Source organism: Pavona decussata, unplaced genomic scaffold (genome assembly GCF_977016875.1).
Source record: "Pavona decussata unplaced genomic scaffold, jaPavDecu1.1 SCAFFOLD_211, whole genome shotgun sequence".
Classification (NCBI taxonomy): domain Eukaryota; kingdom Metazoa; phylum Cnidaria; class Anthozoa; order Scleractinia; family Agariciidae; genus Pavona; species Pavona decussata.
The window spans coordinates 22304-38760 of record NW_028145616.1 but is presented as its reverse complement, the minus strand read 5'-3'; the positions used below and the strand labels follow the sequence as shown (position 1 = coordinate 38760).

At 37.6% G+C, this 16457-nt stretch overlaps 1 protein-coding gene across 4 annotated transcripts in view; it reads right to left on the bottom strand.

Moving 5' to 3' along the window:
* The window catches only part of LOC146460499 (cadherin-23-like), a 55335-nt gene extending 39327 nt beyond the window's left edge, over positions 1-16008 (bottom strand). The window contains exons 1-13 of one of the 4 annotated variants that reach the window (XM_085088114.1): positions 15884-16008; positions 13120-13191; positions 11664-11800; positions 10274-10345; positions 9722-9811; positions 8713-8811; positions 8009-8029; positions 6684-6788; positions 4813-4938; positions 4259-4337; positions 3082-3185; positions 1549-1731; positions 176-310 (exon numbers count right to left, since the gene is read on the bottom strand). In XM_085088114.1, the coding sequence (XP_084944240.1) occupies positions 176-310; positions 1549-1731; positions 3082-3185; positions 4259-4337; positions 4813-4938; positions 6684-6788; positions 8009-8029; positions 8713-8811; positions 9722-9811; positions 10274-10345; positions 11664-11800; positions 13120-13191; positions 15884-15953 (1293 nt within the window). In that variant the 5' untranslated portion in view covers positions 15954-16008. The remainder of the gene's footprint in view (positions 1-175; positions 311-1548; positions 1732-3081; positions 3186-4258; positions 4338-4812; positions 4939-6683; positions 6789-8008; positions 8030-8712; positions 8812-9721; positions 9812-10273; positions 10346-11663; positions 11801-13119; positions 13192-15883) is intronic. The other 3 variants (XM_085088115.1, XM_085088116.1, XM_085088117.1) reach the window with 3 other exon arrangements.
* Between the last annotated feature and the right edge of the window lie 449 nt (positions 16009-16457).

Sequence of the window (16457 nt, the reverse complement as noted above, 5' to 3'; positions counted from 1 at the left end):
GAGTTTATGTGAACGATAACACCAACTATAGCAACAACAATATAAAAGACCATTTACGACGTGATACATTCCCATTACTGCATCTCCTTTACCCGTGAAATTAGACGAGTCAGAAGAGCGAACGCGAAATTAACAGAGTTTGTGTCGTGCGTCTGATTATGGAATACATAATTACCTTGAAAGAATAATTGAATTTTCCCTGCTCATAGTCCAAGCTAGCATTTATTTTGAGCAATCCAGAGGAAGGATCTATTGTGAAGTAACCACTGTCTGGTCCAGAGAGGGAGTAGGCAAAGCGGCGATTCTGAGGCTAAAAAGGAAAACGTTTATTTAAGGACGGTGCCTACTAATACCGAAGTATTTTTGTGCGGCTTATGACTATGCGGGAAAAACAGATCTTAGCAAGGCCTCTTGGAATCCAAAAAGAAAATTGGGGGTAACCACGCATTTTTCAGAGATAATTAAGCAATAATATCCCTAAAAAGCGTCAAAATATAAAGCAATGTATGGGATTTTTTTCCTAAATTGAAGCTTAATTATCTCTGAAAAATGCATGGTTACCCCTTATTTTCCTTTGAGATACCAAAAGCACTTGCTAAGTTCTGCTTTCTCCGTATAGTTTTAAACCGCGCAAAATTATTCCTGTATTAGTAGGCACCACCCATAGGAAACCTGAGTATCTCGAGATGCGCAGAACGTATGCGCAGTAACAATAGTAGGCACCGTCCTTAAATCCTTTTTCTTTCCATTAAGTCAATTTAAGTAAAGACTCCCTCCAGCCCCTCCCTCCCTCCCCCCTCCCGCCGTATAAATGAAATTCATTTCACTCATTAAAGGGGAAGTATCATGAGGTTTTTGAACTCTTTTGTTATATATGGTGAAAGAAGACCTTCACTTTGCTATAAAATAATTCTAGAACAACGAGGAGAGAAATCAACTCAATTATTGACAGGAACAACTCGTACTCTGTTCTAGCGCATTTTGGAAACAAAAATACGAAAACTTGAAAAAACAATAGCCTAACATTTTTCAAGTTTCAATCCATTCCGACCTACTCTGTCTGTGGTCAGGGGCACTAATCGACAGTTTTATTGCACTGGGGTGATAACTTATAACAAAACTAGAAAATTAATTTTTGTTTTTGCTGTCAGACAAACATTTTTGGGTTTTGAAATGACATCAAATTTTCGTGATACTTCCCCTTTAAAGATGCCAAAAATCTAGAATTTTGCCGCTACCACAATAAAATGCAAAAAAGGAAAGTACGAAAACCGTTATATCAAAGCCAGATTATACCACGCCCCCCCCCCCCCCCCCCCTCCCCGCGACCCTTGTTTTTAGTCTTATTAAGAAAAGCATAATAACCACCTTCAATACAACTGCTGTACTGGTTGGTATAACGTCAAGCGTTTTCAACCTGTTACTGATTCAATCTCAGTGTTATGTCAGGTGTAATCACAATAACCCGTCGTCGAGATATTCAAAAGCAAATATTTTAGCCTTTTCTCACCAAGTGCACGTCATTTTTAATTTCACCGTGGTACTTACATTGATATCTTTATCTTGCACATTTAGCTGATCTGTAACAATGTAACCAGGCTCAGCCAGGTCCTCTCTAATTTTGAAGTGATAGCCACTCTGCAGGAACTGAGGAGAGTTGTCATTCGTATCCAGGACCGTTATCAAAACTACAGCAGTGGATTTTGATGAGGGATCGACTACCTCTGATGCCTGTGCAATAGCAGGAACAAAAACCAAATAAAGCAGAAAGGTGGCTTTCAGTTGAAGTGTTGTTGTACCCAGATTAATAGAGACCTTTGTACGACTACGAATACAAGATTTTCTTTGACTTTTTAGCGAAGTACTTAGAAGAAATACTATATTTCGAGATACACAGCTATTTCAATTAACGTTTTCGGATCAAAGTATAGAGCTATAAGACAAGACCTCAAGAATTTGTAAATTTTTTTATGAATAAGTTCATAAGTTCATGCCTTTTTGTTCTAGCTCACATGAACTTAAATGTAAAGAGCTGTTTTCTATATCAGCAACATTCAAAGGTGCCAGATAACACAAAGTACGTTGGGGTTAATGAATTGTAAATGACGTGTGAATGTCGGAAACTGGAAAAGTGAAAAACCGTTACTCCAATGATAGCGGGCAACCACTAGTCACGAGACTGCCAACTGTTTGTGGTTAGCCGTAACGTCAGTTTCTAAAGGTCTCTAAAAATCAAACACAACGACTGGTGAAAAACATCAAAGAAGAAAGAACAAAGAATTCAATGCAGATACATGCGTCAGCCAGCACCAGACGAGTTGGGGAAAAATTCAATGGTTTTAACAATTCGTTAACGACTAAAACAAGACCAAATCAAGCGCTAATTTCTGGTGCTCTTGGTACGTAATAAGAAGCGCTAAAAATACTGAGATCAAAGTTATATATCTATTCAGATAAAAGAATTTTGTCTACTTCAGTTCTTAACAATATGCGAGCTTTGTTATCTTAGAAGTTGTTTCAGTTGTAGTTGGTTTTACGTCAATTCATTTTGCTTGTTTGCGATTTTCATTGAAACTGGCTATTCTCCGTGATGAGTGGTAACCATTCTAAAAAACAAGGAACAGAGCATGTTGATCCTATCAAACCGACGATGGACCTCATTGACAGGAATAAATAAAAAGACAGTTTTCGCAGTCTCCGAGGCTCTTTTCCGCATGCGCAAAGCCAGACACCCTTGGCTTATCCTTTCGGTGCTCCAAAGGTCTGCTCCACACAATTGATTTTGGAACCCTGGCCCTGAGGCTAAAAACCGCATGCTAAAGAGCAAGTGAATCCGACTTACGATACAGCTAATCCTTAAAGAGGCAAATATTTTTTCTCTATGGTTGTTACATTAATGATTCTTTAGTATTCTTTGGCGCTGTGTTTGTGTAGACCATGGTCAACCAAAAAAATTACTGTGTAAAACACAATTGCTAGTTGAGTTTTTACTTTTCAGCGTTAGCTAGAGCAAAAATAAAAGGAGCTTTGACGACTTGTTGGTTTGAAAATATGAAGGGAAATTAAAAGAAATTAAATTACCCGAACTGTGATCCTAAAGAAATCTGTTTTTTCTGCATCTATTGTCCCATTCACAGAAATCTCGCCAGAAGTCTTGTTGATTGCAAACAATCCTTCATCGTTGCCTGTTAAGGAAAGAAAAGGAAACAAGCGCTTTATTAGAACAACAAACAAATGGTAGTTCCACTAAGCAAACTTTTATCTCCACTAAGGTCACTATTGATGGTTGTTGCTTTGCCCGGAAACCAAAATAGCAATAATGGGTTTGACAGGCTTCCGCCCCTCTCACGTACGTGTTTTAGCCTAAATGAAAGTTTTGCCCTCACGGGTATATCTTTTAGGGAACACCCTTTTCTCTACGAAATGAGCGATGTCCCCTGTAAATTTAACCATTGCTCAAAGAAATTTACAAAGACACACCCTTCATGTTACAAAAGAGGGCGGTCAATCAAAGATATACTTTTGAGAGCCAAAATATAAAAAAAGCTAAAACGCGCTAAGGATGTGTAGGCCTGTCACGCTTGTACACCGTTTAAAAAGTACTCATTGGAAATTGTGATAAATTTAACGAACGTTCTTGTCCAAAGGAAACGTCAAAAGCTGTCTTTCATTATTTTTTTTCCACGCACTATCGCATTCCGCCTTGGATTTATAATAGTTTTTAAACAAGAAGTTCCGCTATAAAAGGGTAAGCCCCTCCTTCATTTCACACTTTTGCGGGAGTGAGATGCAAATTTAGACGCTGTTCAGTCTTGACAAGTTGTTGACTCAAGCGTCCACTGAAAAATATGCCTCAAAATTTTATAATATCACTGTAGCAATATAAGATATCAAGTCCTAATTTGTTTAACGAGGGTTATTCTGAAAACGAAGCCAATTTTATCGGTAAAAGCCGAATAAAAAGGCACATGTTCTTTGTCAGTTGTTTACGCTCTGATGGTTGATTGCCAACTGAAGGTGAGAAAGGAACTGCCTCCTGTTTAAAAATAGAATTGCCAATGATTTGGGAAATTAACTGTACTCCCCTCTGGTAGAGTTTAAAATATTGCTGAACACAGAAGGGAAAAAATAATTTGCAAGTGAAGATGGGCGATGAGGGTTGAATGATTGTTACATATCTTAGTAATCCCTGTCGTAAATGACGTTTATAAATAGTTTCAGACGTTTTCCGAACATTCTTTTTTTAATCAATGCTTACCACTTATTATCTCATAAAATACTTCGTTGCTAACTCCAGCGTCTCCGTCTACTGCCTGGACTTGCACAATTAAGGACCCCTGAGCGACGAGAACAAAAAACAAAAACAACATTTTTTTTAATATTGAATCAAAATTAGTATTCCTACAAGCTTCAGTAGAATTTTACGATCCCAATTGTCCGTTCCCAAGTTCATAAAGGGACTGGGCCCTAGTTTACAAATTGTTCAAATTGGCGATGTCTTTCGCTTTTAAGGCTGTGATAAGTAAGAAGTCCAAATATCTCATAGCCTTCACTTTTTTTCTTGCGTTATCAGTGGAAATGTTGAGGAAATATTTATGATTGCAATAACTAACTATAACAACAGACAACGTGTTTAATCCAGGTACGGGTTAAAAAAAAAACATGAAGAAAGAAATTTAACAATCTTTCCAGTCTATTTCTTCTCAGTGAGCACTCAACCAATCGGCTTCAGACCAGAGTTCAAATTCTGCTCATTTAGTGCAACTAATTACATATCAGTAACAAAAATTAAATTTAACTTCTTTCTTTCACCTGTGGTTTGTTTTCAGGGATTTCTTCAAGGTAAATGGATCTTAGAAACTTAGGTGGATTGTCACTAACATCAGTGACATCGACGATGACTGTTGTTTCAGACTCCAAAGGAGGATTGCCAGCATCCTGTCGCAAATATATTAATAGCAGCAGCAGCAATCAGTAAATCAATCAGTAAAATCATCATCCAACCAACCGGTGAAACCATTTTGAAATCACTGGTGATCTTTGCAATCTGATTGGCTCTCAACCGGTGCAATTTATTCACGAATCACACAACTTTTTTGCTGTAAATCGCATCCTTTTTTAGCCCATCAAAATGAAAATGAAATAATAATAATAATCAATCCAATTTCATGGTTTTCCTGCACTAGCCAACTGTGTGATTTCAAAATGGGTGTAATAAAGTGGTAATTGAACTTCGTGTGATGCAATTTTGGTCTGAAATCATACTTGAGATTTCAAATCACGCATATGATTTCAAACCAAATTGCACTCCACTCGGTTCAATTACCATTGCATATCAGTGAAATAATCAGTTGGACATTAAATCAATAAATCGACCAGTAGCTTTACATTTCTGTTATCTCTTTTATTTCTCATTAATGATCCATTTGCTGCTCCCTTTTGAGTGTTAGCTTTATTCATTCTGTTAGGAAGATATTTGTTTGTCTTGCGTGGTTTTTTTGTGTAGTTGTAATGTGTGTTCCTGACCTTGAAATCTAAATTATTTCCATGCAAACCTGGCTTCCAAGTTCTTTAACTCTATTTTAGTTCTTTTAGGAAGACCGCACCTTTCATTTATTTACGTGCTATTTTATGTCTGTAGGCTTTTTAAGTAGAGGTAATAAAGTGTTGTTGCTGTCAATTAAACAATCGGGCAATCAGTCATGATCAATAGATCATGATAATGAATCGATGACATAATTTAGCAATTAGAACTATTCAATGAAGTAAAGCATCAATTACTTAATCAATCAAATGCTGATGTCGCCCTCCTTGATGTTCAACCGCGTGGTCAGGGCTTCTGACCACGCGCAATCTTTTTAAAAACGTTTTATTAGTCATAAGACTCCAAACTATAACGTCATTTCTGATGTACCAACCCGTTATGAATTGAAGGGCCTATAAATTAAAAGCAACGTTTACTTAAGAAGAAATGGTAAAAAAATCCATTTCGACTTCAGTTACGTAAGACTATAAAGGTACAAAATTAACTCCACCATCTTGGAAGATTAAAAAGAGCTGAATAAGTCCGTAGGCTTAATTGTTAATTTGCTGTTATTATAGTAAGCTTACGAACTCTTTTGCCCTCTCTATATAAGCGTGAAATTCCCAGCTTAACGGTAAGTAGTATTCAACATATGGGTACGGAGGTTATTGATGTCGTTTAAAGCATTTGATGATGGATTATTAAGGATGCCTTTATGTCACTTGCGTTCCCCAAGCCCCGTTTATTTTCCGCTTATATAAATATACTCGCAAAATTTAGCCTCGTTTCAACTGAATTCTGATTTTTCGTGGCAGCTCCAAGCCCGTACGAAAGTCTGCAAAATTTCGCTGAATCGTAGCCGGAAACAATGGGTGAAATTCGAGCCCGTTTACATTACTTTTGTACAGTTCTTAATCTTACAATGGCCGATTTTATCTTAGAGGACGCATCATCCATCTGGACGAGCTTGGACAAATATTTGTTGTTTGTCTGGTTATGTGTCTCTAGTATAAAGACGGGCACAAAACGCATTATGCGCCTAGACGAATAATCTTCCATTGTCCATCTTGAACGACGCGCAACGGAAGATAGTTCGTTAAGACGGATAATGCGTCCTATAGTATAAAAACGGCCAATAAAATAATTGGGGATAACGTACCTTTACAGTGACAAAAAGCGTGTACCGTTGCTCTTTTTCAAAATCCAGAGGGCCGTTAACAGTTATTTTCCCGTCATGGTTGCTTATTGCAAAGGTGTCTGTCTGCTGAACAGAAAGGCATATGATTAACGGAACCTCCACTCTTACAAAGAGTTGATGGTATATGTTTTGGAAAATAGTCTAAATTTCAAGGTGTACTTGAAAAAGTGGATATACCATTTTAATGTTCAAAAAATTGCATATTTATCCCGACCATTGTCGCTTTTAAATTTCCAGTTCACCCGCACATCATACGAGTGTGCTGCTATTGTCAGGAAGCTAAATTCTTTTTGTGGTAAAATAACAGGTGAACCTATGACGTCATGAAATCCAAAATGGCGGCTCGCGAAAACTTTAACAGCGACATTAGGCAAAAATAATATTCTGTTTTGTTCGATATTAAAATATTATTTCCATGTTTTTCAAACAGATTTGAAATTCGACTGAGTTTTCAACAATTCAACGCCAACGCAGAGCCTGAATCCATTGGTATTCATAGGTGACCCAAGGAAGTCACTCCAACTGCATGGACTATATCAGGCGTAATTAATATTTAACAATAAACTACTCAATTAAATCGGGATGTAACGAAATATGTCTACTCTTTGTTATACCGCATGAATCGCGCGAGTGTAGACATCAACTCATTGTGGAAAATATTTTTCCTTCTGACCCTTCCTTTCAGTCAATAAGTTCATACACGTTAATTTCTCAGTTAATTTCTCATTACTATGTCCAAGAGACTATGAGGTAAGAGAGCGAATCCTGTGCTCCATGATAATTATTTTCAATCTTTTGCTATGTCACAATAAGTGACTAAGAGTACCTCAACTAGATATGGCAAAGAATCAAAGAGTGCTTCAATAGAGAAGGGAGGTAAAGAATTTGATGGTAAGAAAAAAAAAATGGGGCTATAAGTGTTAGGAAGAGAAGTGAACTAGGAAAGCCAAGACGAGAGCAATGAGTAAGATGTAATGACCACACGTAGAAATCCACATGGAATTCTTGAGAATCCACATTGAAAAAAATAGGAGCATTTATGAAGCATAGACCAGTCAGAAAAACAGCAATGATTTGAAAGGTTTTTATTATTGAATGGGCAATGCATTTACCTACAACCGAGCGTTGTGTACCGGTTTTTATGAAGTTTGGCATCATGTCCGGGTGTTATTGGTTGGCAATGCCAACCGCAGAATGGAATGGTATTATACATGCAGGTATTGTTGTAAATTGTGAGTGAATAAACAAAGAGAAACCACAAGAGATAGAAAAGAGAATATGCTAACCTTCCACGGACTTACAGAACCCTTCAAAGAAAAACCAACAAGGCATAAAGTTAGAAAAAAAATTGAAGGAGTGTTGATAAATTGAACGGTTCAGAAAATCCTGAAGAGATGCACTTCAGAAGATTGAAGAACACATTAGAAAAAAGATCGGAGAAAATTGGAAGGGAAAGAAGTGGGTAGCTAATCGACTGAAGCAAACTTTATCAAACGACTGTCATTATTTAGTGAATTTATCAAACAATCCACAAACCAACCAGTCAAGCACCTTCTTAGTAAGCAAGAAAGTAGCTATCCTTGCAAACAAGCAGACAATGGTACTATCAATGTATTCAATCAATAATCAATCATCCAAGCAAACGAGAAAATTAAGAAGAAAGGTTCTCAAGCAAGATTCTAGCTATCCAACAAACGCACAAGCAAGCAAGCCATCAATCAATAATACAATCAATCGTTTAATCAACTGATCGATTAACATGCAATCAATCCACCAACCATCAATCGATTGATGTACTGGTGAGGGTAGTGTATGAAAGTGTTTAATTATCAATTTATTTGGGGATTGAAAACAAACGTGAAGATATGGCAACATACAAGAAAAATGGTTCATTTATTCATTAGTAACAAAAGTAACAATGTTTAGTTATAATTTGTTATTTATAGAAGAACTACACCTTGCTAAGTAACTAATTAACTTGCCACTTTACCTTTGTTTTGGGGCTAAATGTGTAGGACAGTTTACTATTTTGGCCAGCGTCTTTATCAACAGCACTAACTTGGATCACTAGATCCCCAACAGTGTCATTCTAGAAACAAATAAAGGTTTATTATAAGTTAAAACCCTTGCTTTGAATGACCCGCTGTTCGTCAGTATTCATATCTCTCACCGCTCCCACACGCTCATGTTGTTATGAACCAACCTAAGTTCATAAAGTAATGGCTATAGGATCATACCATGCCCGTATAGTGAGGGATGGGGTGGGTTAGATCGTTTCACCCCTGAATGTTCTTTTTTCCATTTTTAGGCGATTTGTTTTGTGAAGACCTCTGGTATACGGACGATACCTAATAAAGTATTTAATAATTCCATCACATTCTGCAGTTCTCATCATGGTTTACCCAGAATTTGTTTCTTTTTATTCGATAAACTTTTTTCTGAAAAATTTCGTTTTCTTTACCGGCCACATTATGGGATTCTACTGGCACCTAGAGCTTTTACCACGATTTACACAGTAACTAGTTGTCTCATTATCAATCCGTTGACTCGTTATCAATCTGTTCATTCCTTGGTAACATCTCTTGTTTAACTTTTATCTAAGCCTCTGATATTCATGAGAAATATAGTGACGATCTCCCCGGCTGGCATTGATATCATACAACTAAAAATGTGGTAATTGTGAAGAACAGCCAATTGTCGGTCGTCTGTCAGCCGACAGGTTATCGACACGTTACTGACAGTCCACCGACAGACCATCGACAGTTAACCAATTAAAGCAGAAATTAACCCGACACTGAAACCCGACAGATCTCATACGTGGTACACAACATGTAATAAAAACCAAGAGCCAGCCAAATCCGTATGCAGCAATTGAGTGCCACGCAAAAATCATACAAGCGCATTTTTTTGTGAGATTTTGATTATGTTCAAATATAATGCATGGGACATAGAATGGTTCTTAACACAAAAGTCTGTAGTATTTGTTCTAAGCTGCCCACCTCAGCTATCCTGGCCACATAAGGAGTACTGATGAATGTGGGTGTTTCGTCATTGATATCCTTCACTACCAGAAAGAACTGCCTTGATGACTGGAGATTAAAGGAATAAAAATTATTCGGTTATATAGCTTTCTACGCGTAAACGTGTATAGGACACGGCCAGGTAATGATACTCTGTTTAGTATTATACTTATTATTTCAACGAATATTTATTATTTACGACAGACGTGAAGCGCATTTAACTCTACCTACACTCGCAGTAAGGAGGGGGCAGAATCCCCCTCCCCCCTCCCCTCGGGTATATATAGGGTCAAAAGCTTTATTATTTTGGATAGAAACTCTTTTATATTTACCCATAGAATGGCAACAGTTCAATACCGCATTATCAAAGTGCGCTATATAATCAAACGTTACGTGGAGTGGTTAAATACAGTGGTAAATTATTAAACATTTAATATATTTATATAAGTCTGTAACGGAAAAACGTAGGCCTTTATTGCAATTTCAGGAAAGTTGACCGCGTGATTTAACCAGCCGATTTATTGTATTTACCTTCCTAACTTCCAGATCACACCCAGGGCATTGGTCAGCGGCATACACTGTTATCCTGTAAAGGTCTTTCTCCTTTAAACAGAGATCCAGAAACTAATGAATTTACTAAACTTGTAAAATATAATCAACATAATTTGAGATCTTCTACTTCATGTCTGGATATCAATTATCCTAGTCATGTCAGGCCAAACAGAGTGTGTGACCTTGGCATACCACGAGCCTTCCTTTAGTTTAATGGTCATTGCTTGTTAATTAGAAAGAAAGAAAGAAAGAAAGAAAGAAAGAAAGAAAGAAAGAAAGAAAGAAAGAAAGAAAGAAAGAAAGAAAGAAAGAAAGAAAGAAAGAAAGAAAGAAAGAAAGAAAGAAAGAAAGAAAGAAAGAAAGGGTGGACAAATGAATGGATGGACAGATGGATGAAATGAAGGAAAGGTTGTGGCTAGCAAGATGGTTTTATGTCTGATAGGATGTAGGAAAACCAATCTCCCAAACATCGGCCACGCCGTCTTTGATTGGCTACTAAGTTGTTGTTTGTTTGTTTGTTTGTTTGTTTGTTTGTTTGTTTTATCTAGGAGAGGATCTTCAAAAAGCTCAGAATCGGTGTATAGATATAATGAATCTATGCAGAGATTCACTGGTGTCATTTGTAAGTGAGGTGGCAGGAACTGAATTTGCAGAAGAGTGCTGGAAAGTACCATAGACTGAGAATTGAGCCTAAATATCATCTGATGTCTTCTTGATGATTTTTCAAGCTCAAATCATATACTGACAGAGACCCCGGTACAGAGACAAGGGACTTAGTCCTTCAATTTATTGCTCCTTGTACTTTGTAAGTTTAATGGTTGTTTAAGTGCCTTATCTTTTCTCTTTTTTTCCCCTAGCTCTTCTTTACCTCTTTTTTTTTGGCCAAAGATAGACTAGCCTCCCACGCAGACGTCCTTAGGGGTTCGTCAAAAAAGAAGAACCCTTAAGGACGTCTGCATGGGAGGCTAAAAGATAGACGGTTTTAGTCAAAATTGAGTGTCGTAATACCGAAACCATAAGTAATTACTCTGGCCAATCACAAAAGACGGATACGCGAATGAATCAATCACATATACGTACAACTCGTAGCAAATGCATGTAACCGGCCCCAAGCGCGGAGATTAGTTTTGGTTTTGCTTCTCATTGGTCGAGAAAGTGGCGCGAGTTCTGTATAGTGAAGCAAAACCAAAGAAAAGGTGAAATTACTTTCCACACTCAACTGGAAACTCCTCTATATGAAGTGTATGCACCCAGTCCCTGGCAATGGCGAGGCGGCCATGTTGGTGTACCATGACAAAATATAGATTGGAAACCTTTTGTGACTATATAAGGAAGGACCTAGAGAGGGTTATATTTATTCTTCACTTACCTCTCTGTCTAGTGTTTTTTGTAGCGTCAAGTTACCATTGTTATTAATGTTGAGCTGTTCATCGCTCAAGGAATCCAGCGAGAAGACAATTGGGTCGTTTTCCTGATCGCTTGCTCTAATAATAGCAACTGAAGCTCCTGAACAAATGTTTAAATGTTAATTAGAGCAAAGCAGAGACAAGGCGACAACTTGCAACATCTATATATCGCTTAACAAAGTAATAGTTACTGAGCATCGTCTTATTCATCAACTCTGGAGCCAATTTAATAAACCTTTTACACTCGGCGTGATTCACAAGCAAGACCTTGGCTTTTAAGTGCCAACGTAGGAGTCCAGAATCGAGTTCAAAACTCCTCATTAAAGACTTCTAACAATATTGGACGAGGTCATTTTCTGCGTGTGGGTGCAACTACAAGGGCGCAGTTTGTTAGCATCATGTGTAAAAGTTGTGTTAAATTGGCCCCTCCCTGCAGCTGCCTTTATACAACGTAGGAAATACGTAAATTAACCAAGTTGACGCTCTTCCAGTTTGTCCCGGCTATTTTTCATTTGTATACCGTTCACGTTTTTCAGATTTTCTGTGAATGACCACACACTCCAAAAGTTTGAAACATCTTTTATTGGAAATGCAGTTGCATAATATTAATTATAATGTTTGTAAGACTGGACGTGCACTCAGGTAAATGCATTTGCTCATCTCAGTCTAAGGATGAGATGGGAGAGTTAAGGGAAGCGTGTTACCGAGCGGTTAGGGCTATGAACGATCCGGAGGTTTCAGATTCAAACCCCACTCTAACCTCTTGCTGGAGCTTGGTAGCCCTGAGCTCTACTATTCGGCTGCATTAGTAAATAGCCAAGTGATATGCCTCCTGCCCTTACTACTGCGACATCACTGCTCCCCTATCCTTAGTCCGGAGTTTAGGACGGTGCCTACTAATACCGAAGTATTTTTGCGCGGTTTATAACTATGTGGGAAAAGAAGGTCTTAGGAAGGACTATTGGAATCCAAAAAGAAAATTGGGGGTAACCACGCAAATTTTAGAGGTAATTAAGCAACAATTATTGTAAAAAGCCGTAAATACAAAGCAATGTATAGCGTTTTTTCCAAACTGAAGCTTTATTATCTCTGAAAAATGCATGGTTTCCCCCAATTTTCATATTGAATACCAAAAGCACTTGCTGAGCTCTACTTTCTCTGCCTAGTTTTAAACCGCGAAAAAATATCCCTGATTTAGTAAGCACAACCCATAGGAAATCCGAGTATCTCAAGATGCGCAGAACGTATGAGCAGTAGCAAAAGTAGGCACCATCCTTAAGCAAATACACACGAAGTGTCTAAGTGTGAGTCCAGTCTAATCTGTTATTGCAGCTTAATAAAATAAACAGTAGCACAAGAATGGACAGCCACACCATTACTGAAGACTTGATTAGTAGCACAAATATATATGTAACTTACCGACTGATGTGTTCTCGTATACTTCTATAAGTGCGTCCTGACTGGAATCAAAAAGTGGCTTCCGATTTTGTGCTAGGAGACAAGGAAAGAGGAACAATAGAAAACAATATAATTAGAAGTTTTTCAAAAGATAACGCAAACGAGAAGACATGGAGATTGCAACTTTGGTTTAATCGATTGATCCACATTCGATCCAAGACTTGGTATGTCGTTTATTCTGTTAGCTCTATACGATTGGGGAGATAAGGGAGTAAAATATAGCGATATTTCCGGACTTTTCCGACGTATATTTTAGGCGTAGTGAATGTCAACTTGCTATTTCTTAGCCCTGCCTCAACGGATATAAGACAAGCTGCGACTAGAAGTCTGGCTATGCTGTAGAATAATTTATCTCAAGATCTCAGACTGACTGTGGCCACATTGTTAGGAGGCGAGTGCTGTCATCACTGCGTCATCCCTGCTTCAGAGACAGAGTAAGTGAATGATCGACGTATCAAGAAATGGCCTATTGTACTGAGTTTACTCCTAGCACGAGTCAAGCTCGAACCCGAGTCCAGTCCGAGGCAAGAGCCAAGTTCAAGTCAGGGTCCAACTTTTGTTTTTCTCTTTTTTCCCTTATTCTTATGTCTTCTGGTTGTTATTCTCTTTTATATTATGATGTGCTGGTGGTAAACGGAAAAAAAATTAACTTCCTGGTTTTCAACATTTTTCTTTATCGAACGCTAGAGCCATTACCGCTCTGACTCGATGCTACTGTGGAAAGATATACCACATCCGTTAGTGTTCATCAATTTCTTAGGAGGATTAAGACCTGTAGCTGCATACATCTGAAGCAGAGATCCCATTTCCACGACTGAGAAAACGGACGGTGATGAAGTATTACCTGCCTCACTAAAAGCTCTATTTTGTTACGTCCACAGGAGACCCAGGATAACATAGAACAGAATCTAAACACTTCACGGGTAAATAAAGACGGTCACGGGAATTTTTAATTTTCCCAACACATGGGTTTTAGAGGGCATAGTGACTGAAGCTTTTAGTCACCAGCAACATTGGACAAACCCTTTCAGGAAAATTATAGATGGCGAGAATGAATGAGGACTGCGGTTGATTTGCTACTGAACAATGAATTCTCGAGATCGCGTTGACAATAATATCTCGTTCATGTTTAATGCTTCGAACGAGAGTTGGAACATCATTACGAAAGCAAGAATCACAATTACAGCCTTTAAATAAAGACAAAAACGAAGCAAAATGAAAAAGAAAACAGAAGAAACGGAACCTGACTGGAACTTGACTCGATCGTGACTCGAACGTACCTGTACTCGGGCTCAAATTTGACTCGTACAATGAACTAACTCCCTATTGTACTTGATCAAATTTGTAATCACAGCGTTAACATTTGAAAGATTTGTACTGCAAGGAGATTAGCGTTTGATTTTGTCTAATAGCATACATCTTGGTGACTTCGGGGTATAGGTTTTTCAGTGAAAATTTCAAACCTGCCCCCAATGACACCGTACTTGCATACAAGATACATGACCATAAGTCGTGAGAGGGCCGTTATTCGGCTGCACATACAAATCATTTTAATTACGGTAGAAAGTAAAGCATGCAAATATAAGCTACAAAATGTTATAATAAAGCTTGGGCTCGTACAGCGGGCAAGGTCTGTTACTGTCTCAAAGATCATAGATGTTAAAACTCAAGCTTCGTTCTCAGCGTCTTTTTATTAAAAATGTCCTTCAAGTACCGTTTTAACATGAAAAAAAAATTGAAATGATAGACGCGATAGTTTGATCGATATTCATTTTTCAAAGAAACCTAACAGCCAATATTAGAGAATACTAATTGTCGCTCATATTGTATGAAATAACCCTGAGGGTAAAATAATTATCTTTAGCGGCGTTGACCATGCGATCGCATAAATTATCACTACAGGAAGCAAAATATTTTCCTCTTTTCGCAAACAAATTGGTGCATTTCACCGATGACAGTATAACCTAAAACGCTGTGCTATACTGCAAAATGTTTCTTTTGCATTTTTAAAACCACAGTTTGGCAAGATTCGAGTTAACTCAAGAATCAGCCTGCCAAAGTTCAGTGTACTAATAAATAAAGTTTTATTATTTCTGGACATAATAGTTATGACAAAATCTAAAGATCCTTGGAAATTCTCAGCCTTTATTTATTTTTTTTTTCGAGATAAGTTTCGGCTGTAATTCTTTTGTTGAAGCAAGAAGGGTGGCCGAAGCCTTTTCCCATTGTTTATGAAATTTATCCACATGCGCTATTGTTAAATGTGATCGCTTTCACGCAACATTCAAGAGCAAATTTGCATAAGAAATGTATTTTCCTTCTTCAAATTTCGTTTCTAGAATATTATGCAAGGAATATTAAGCTTACTTAAATTGTTTCGTTTAGTAAGGAATTGAAATCGAGTGGCAGTTTATTTTGTCAGATGGTTAGGAAAATTGTTTACATCCGTGATTAAACCTCTCGGTTCACCAAATTATCTCCCTTCCTCAAAAACCCCATCGTCATATATATCGAATATATTGTAAATTGTATTAGCGTTGTCAGAACACGTACTGAAGATGGACATTTCGCAATAAATATTTACCCGCCTTACGAGTCATGATTAAGAAACTCGAGGCGTTCTCATAACGCAACATATTAAAATACAGCATGTATCGCGCGGAAATCAGGGAGTCTAATATTTATATACATCCCGTAAAATTTTCAAGTTTCACTCACAACGCACCTTCACTTAATCGTATTCCAATCACACACGCCATGAATGTGAGGATGAAAATTCTTTTAAGATTCTCCATGTTTTTCCTTGCAGTCTGCAGTTAGTGACCAGTTTTCCAATGGCTTTGAATTTTAAACCACATGTTGAGATCGCTTGATTCTATTTCTTCTCGTTGGCCTGAAAACAAAATTTAAAAAAATACTACAAACACAAACAGACTTGTCACTTAAGTAATCGCCATTCTTTAAAGTACTATCGCGACTCTACACACAGCGATGACAGGACTTGGCGGCTTATCAACTAGATCCGTGGTGTAGACAACTCGAAAAAAAATATCGCTAATGGCAACCATATGAAGTAGAATTATTTGCATATACATGCTATAGTTCACAGATCACAATATGAATATTAGTTTATGTCCCTCTAGTTTTGAAATCTAGCCATTAGTTATTCATATTATGAAAGAACTGAACCAAACCTCAGCGTTCTTCTTAATTGTAATATATATTACACAATAACGTCAATCCTGTTTTTTTTTCTGCTTGTTTTATTTGGTGTATTTTCGTCCATGAGATCGCTTCCT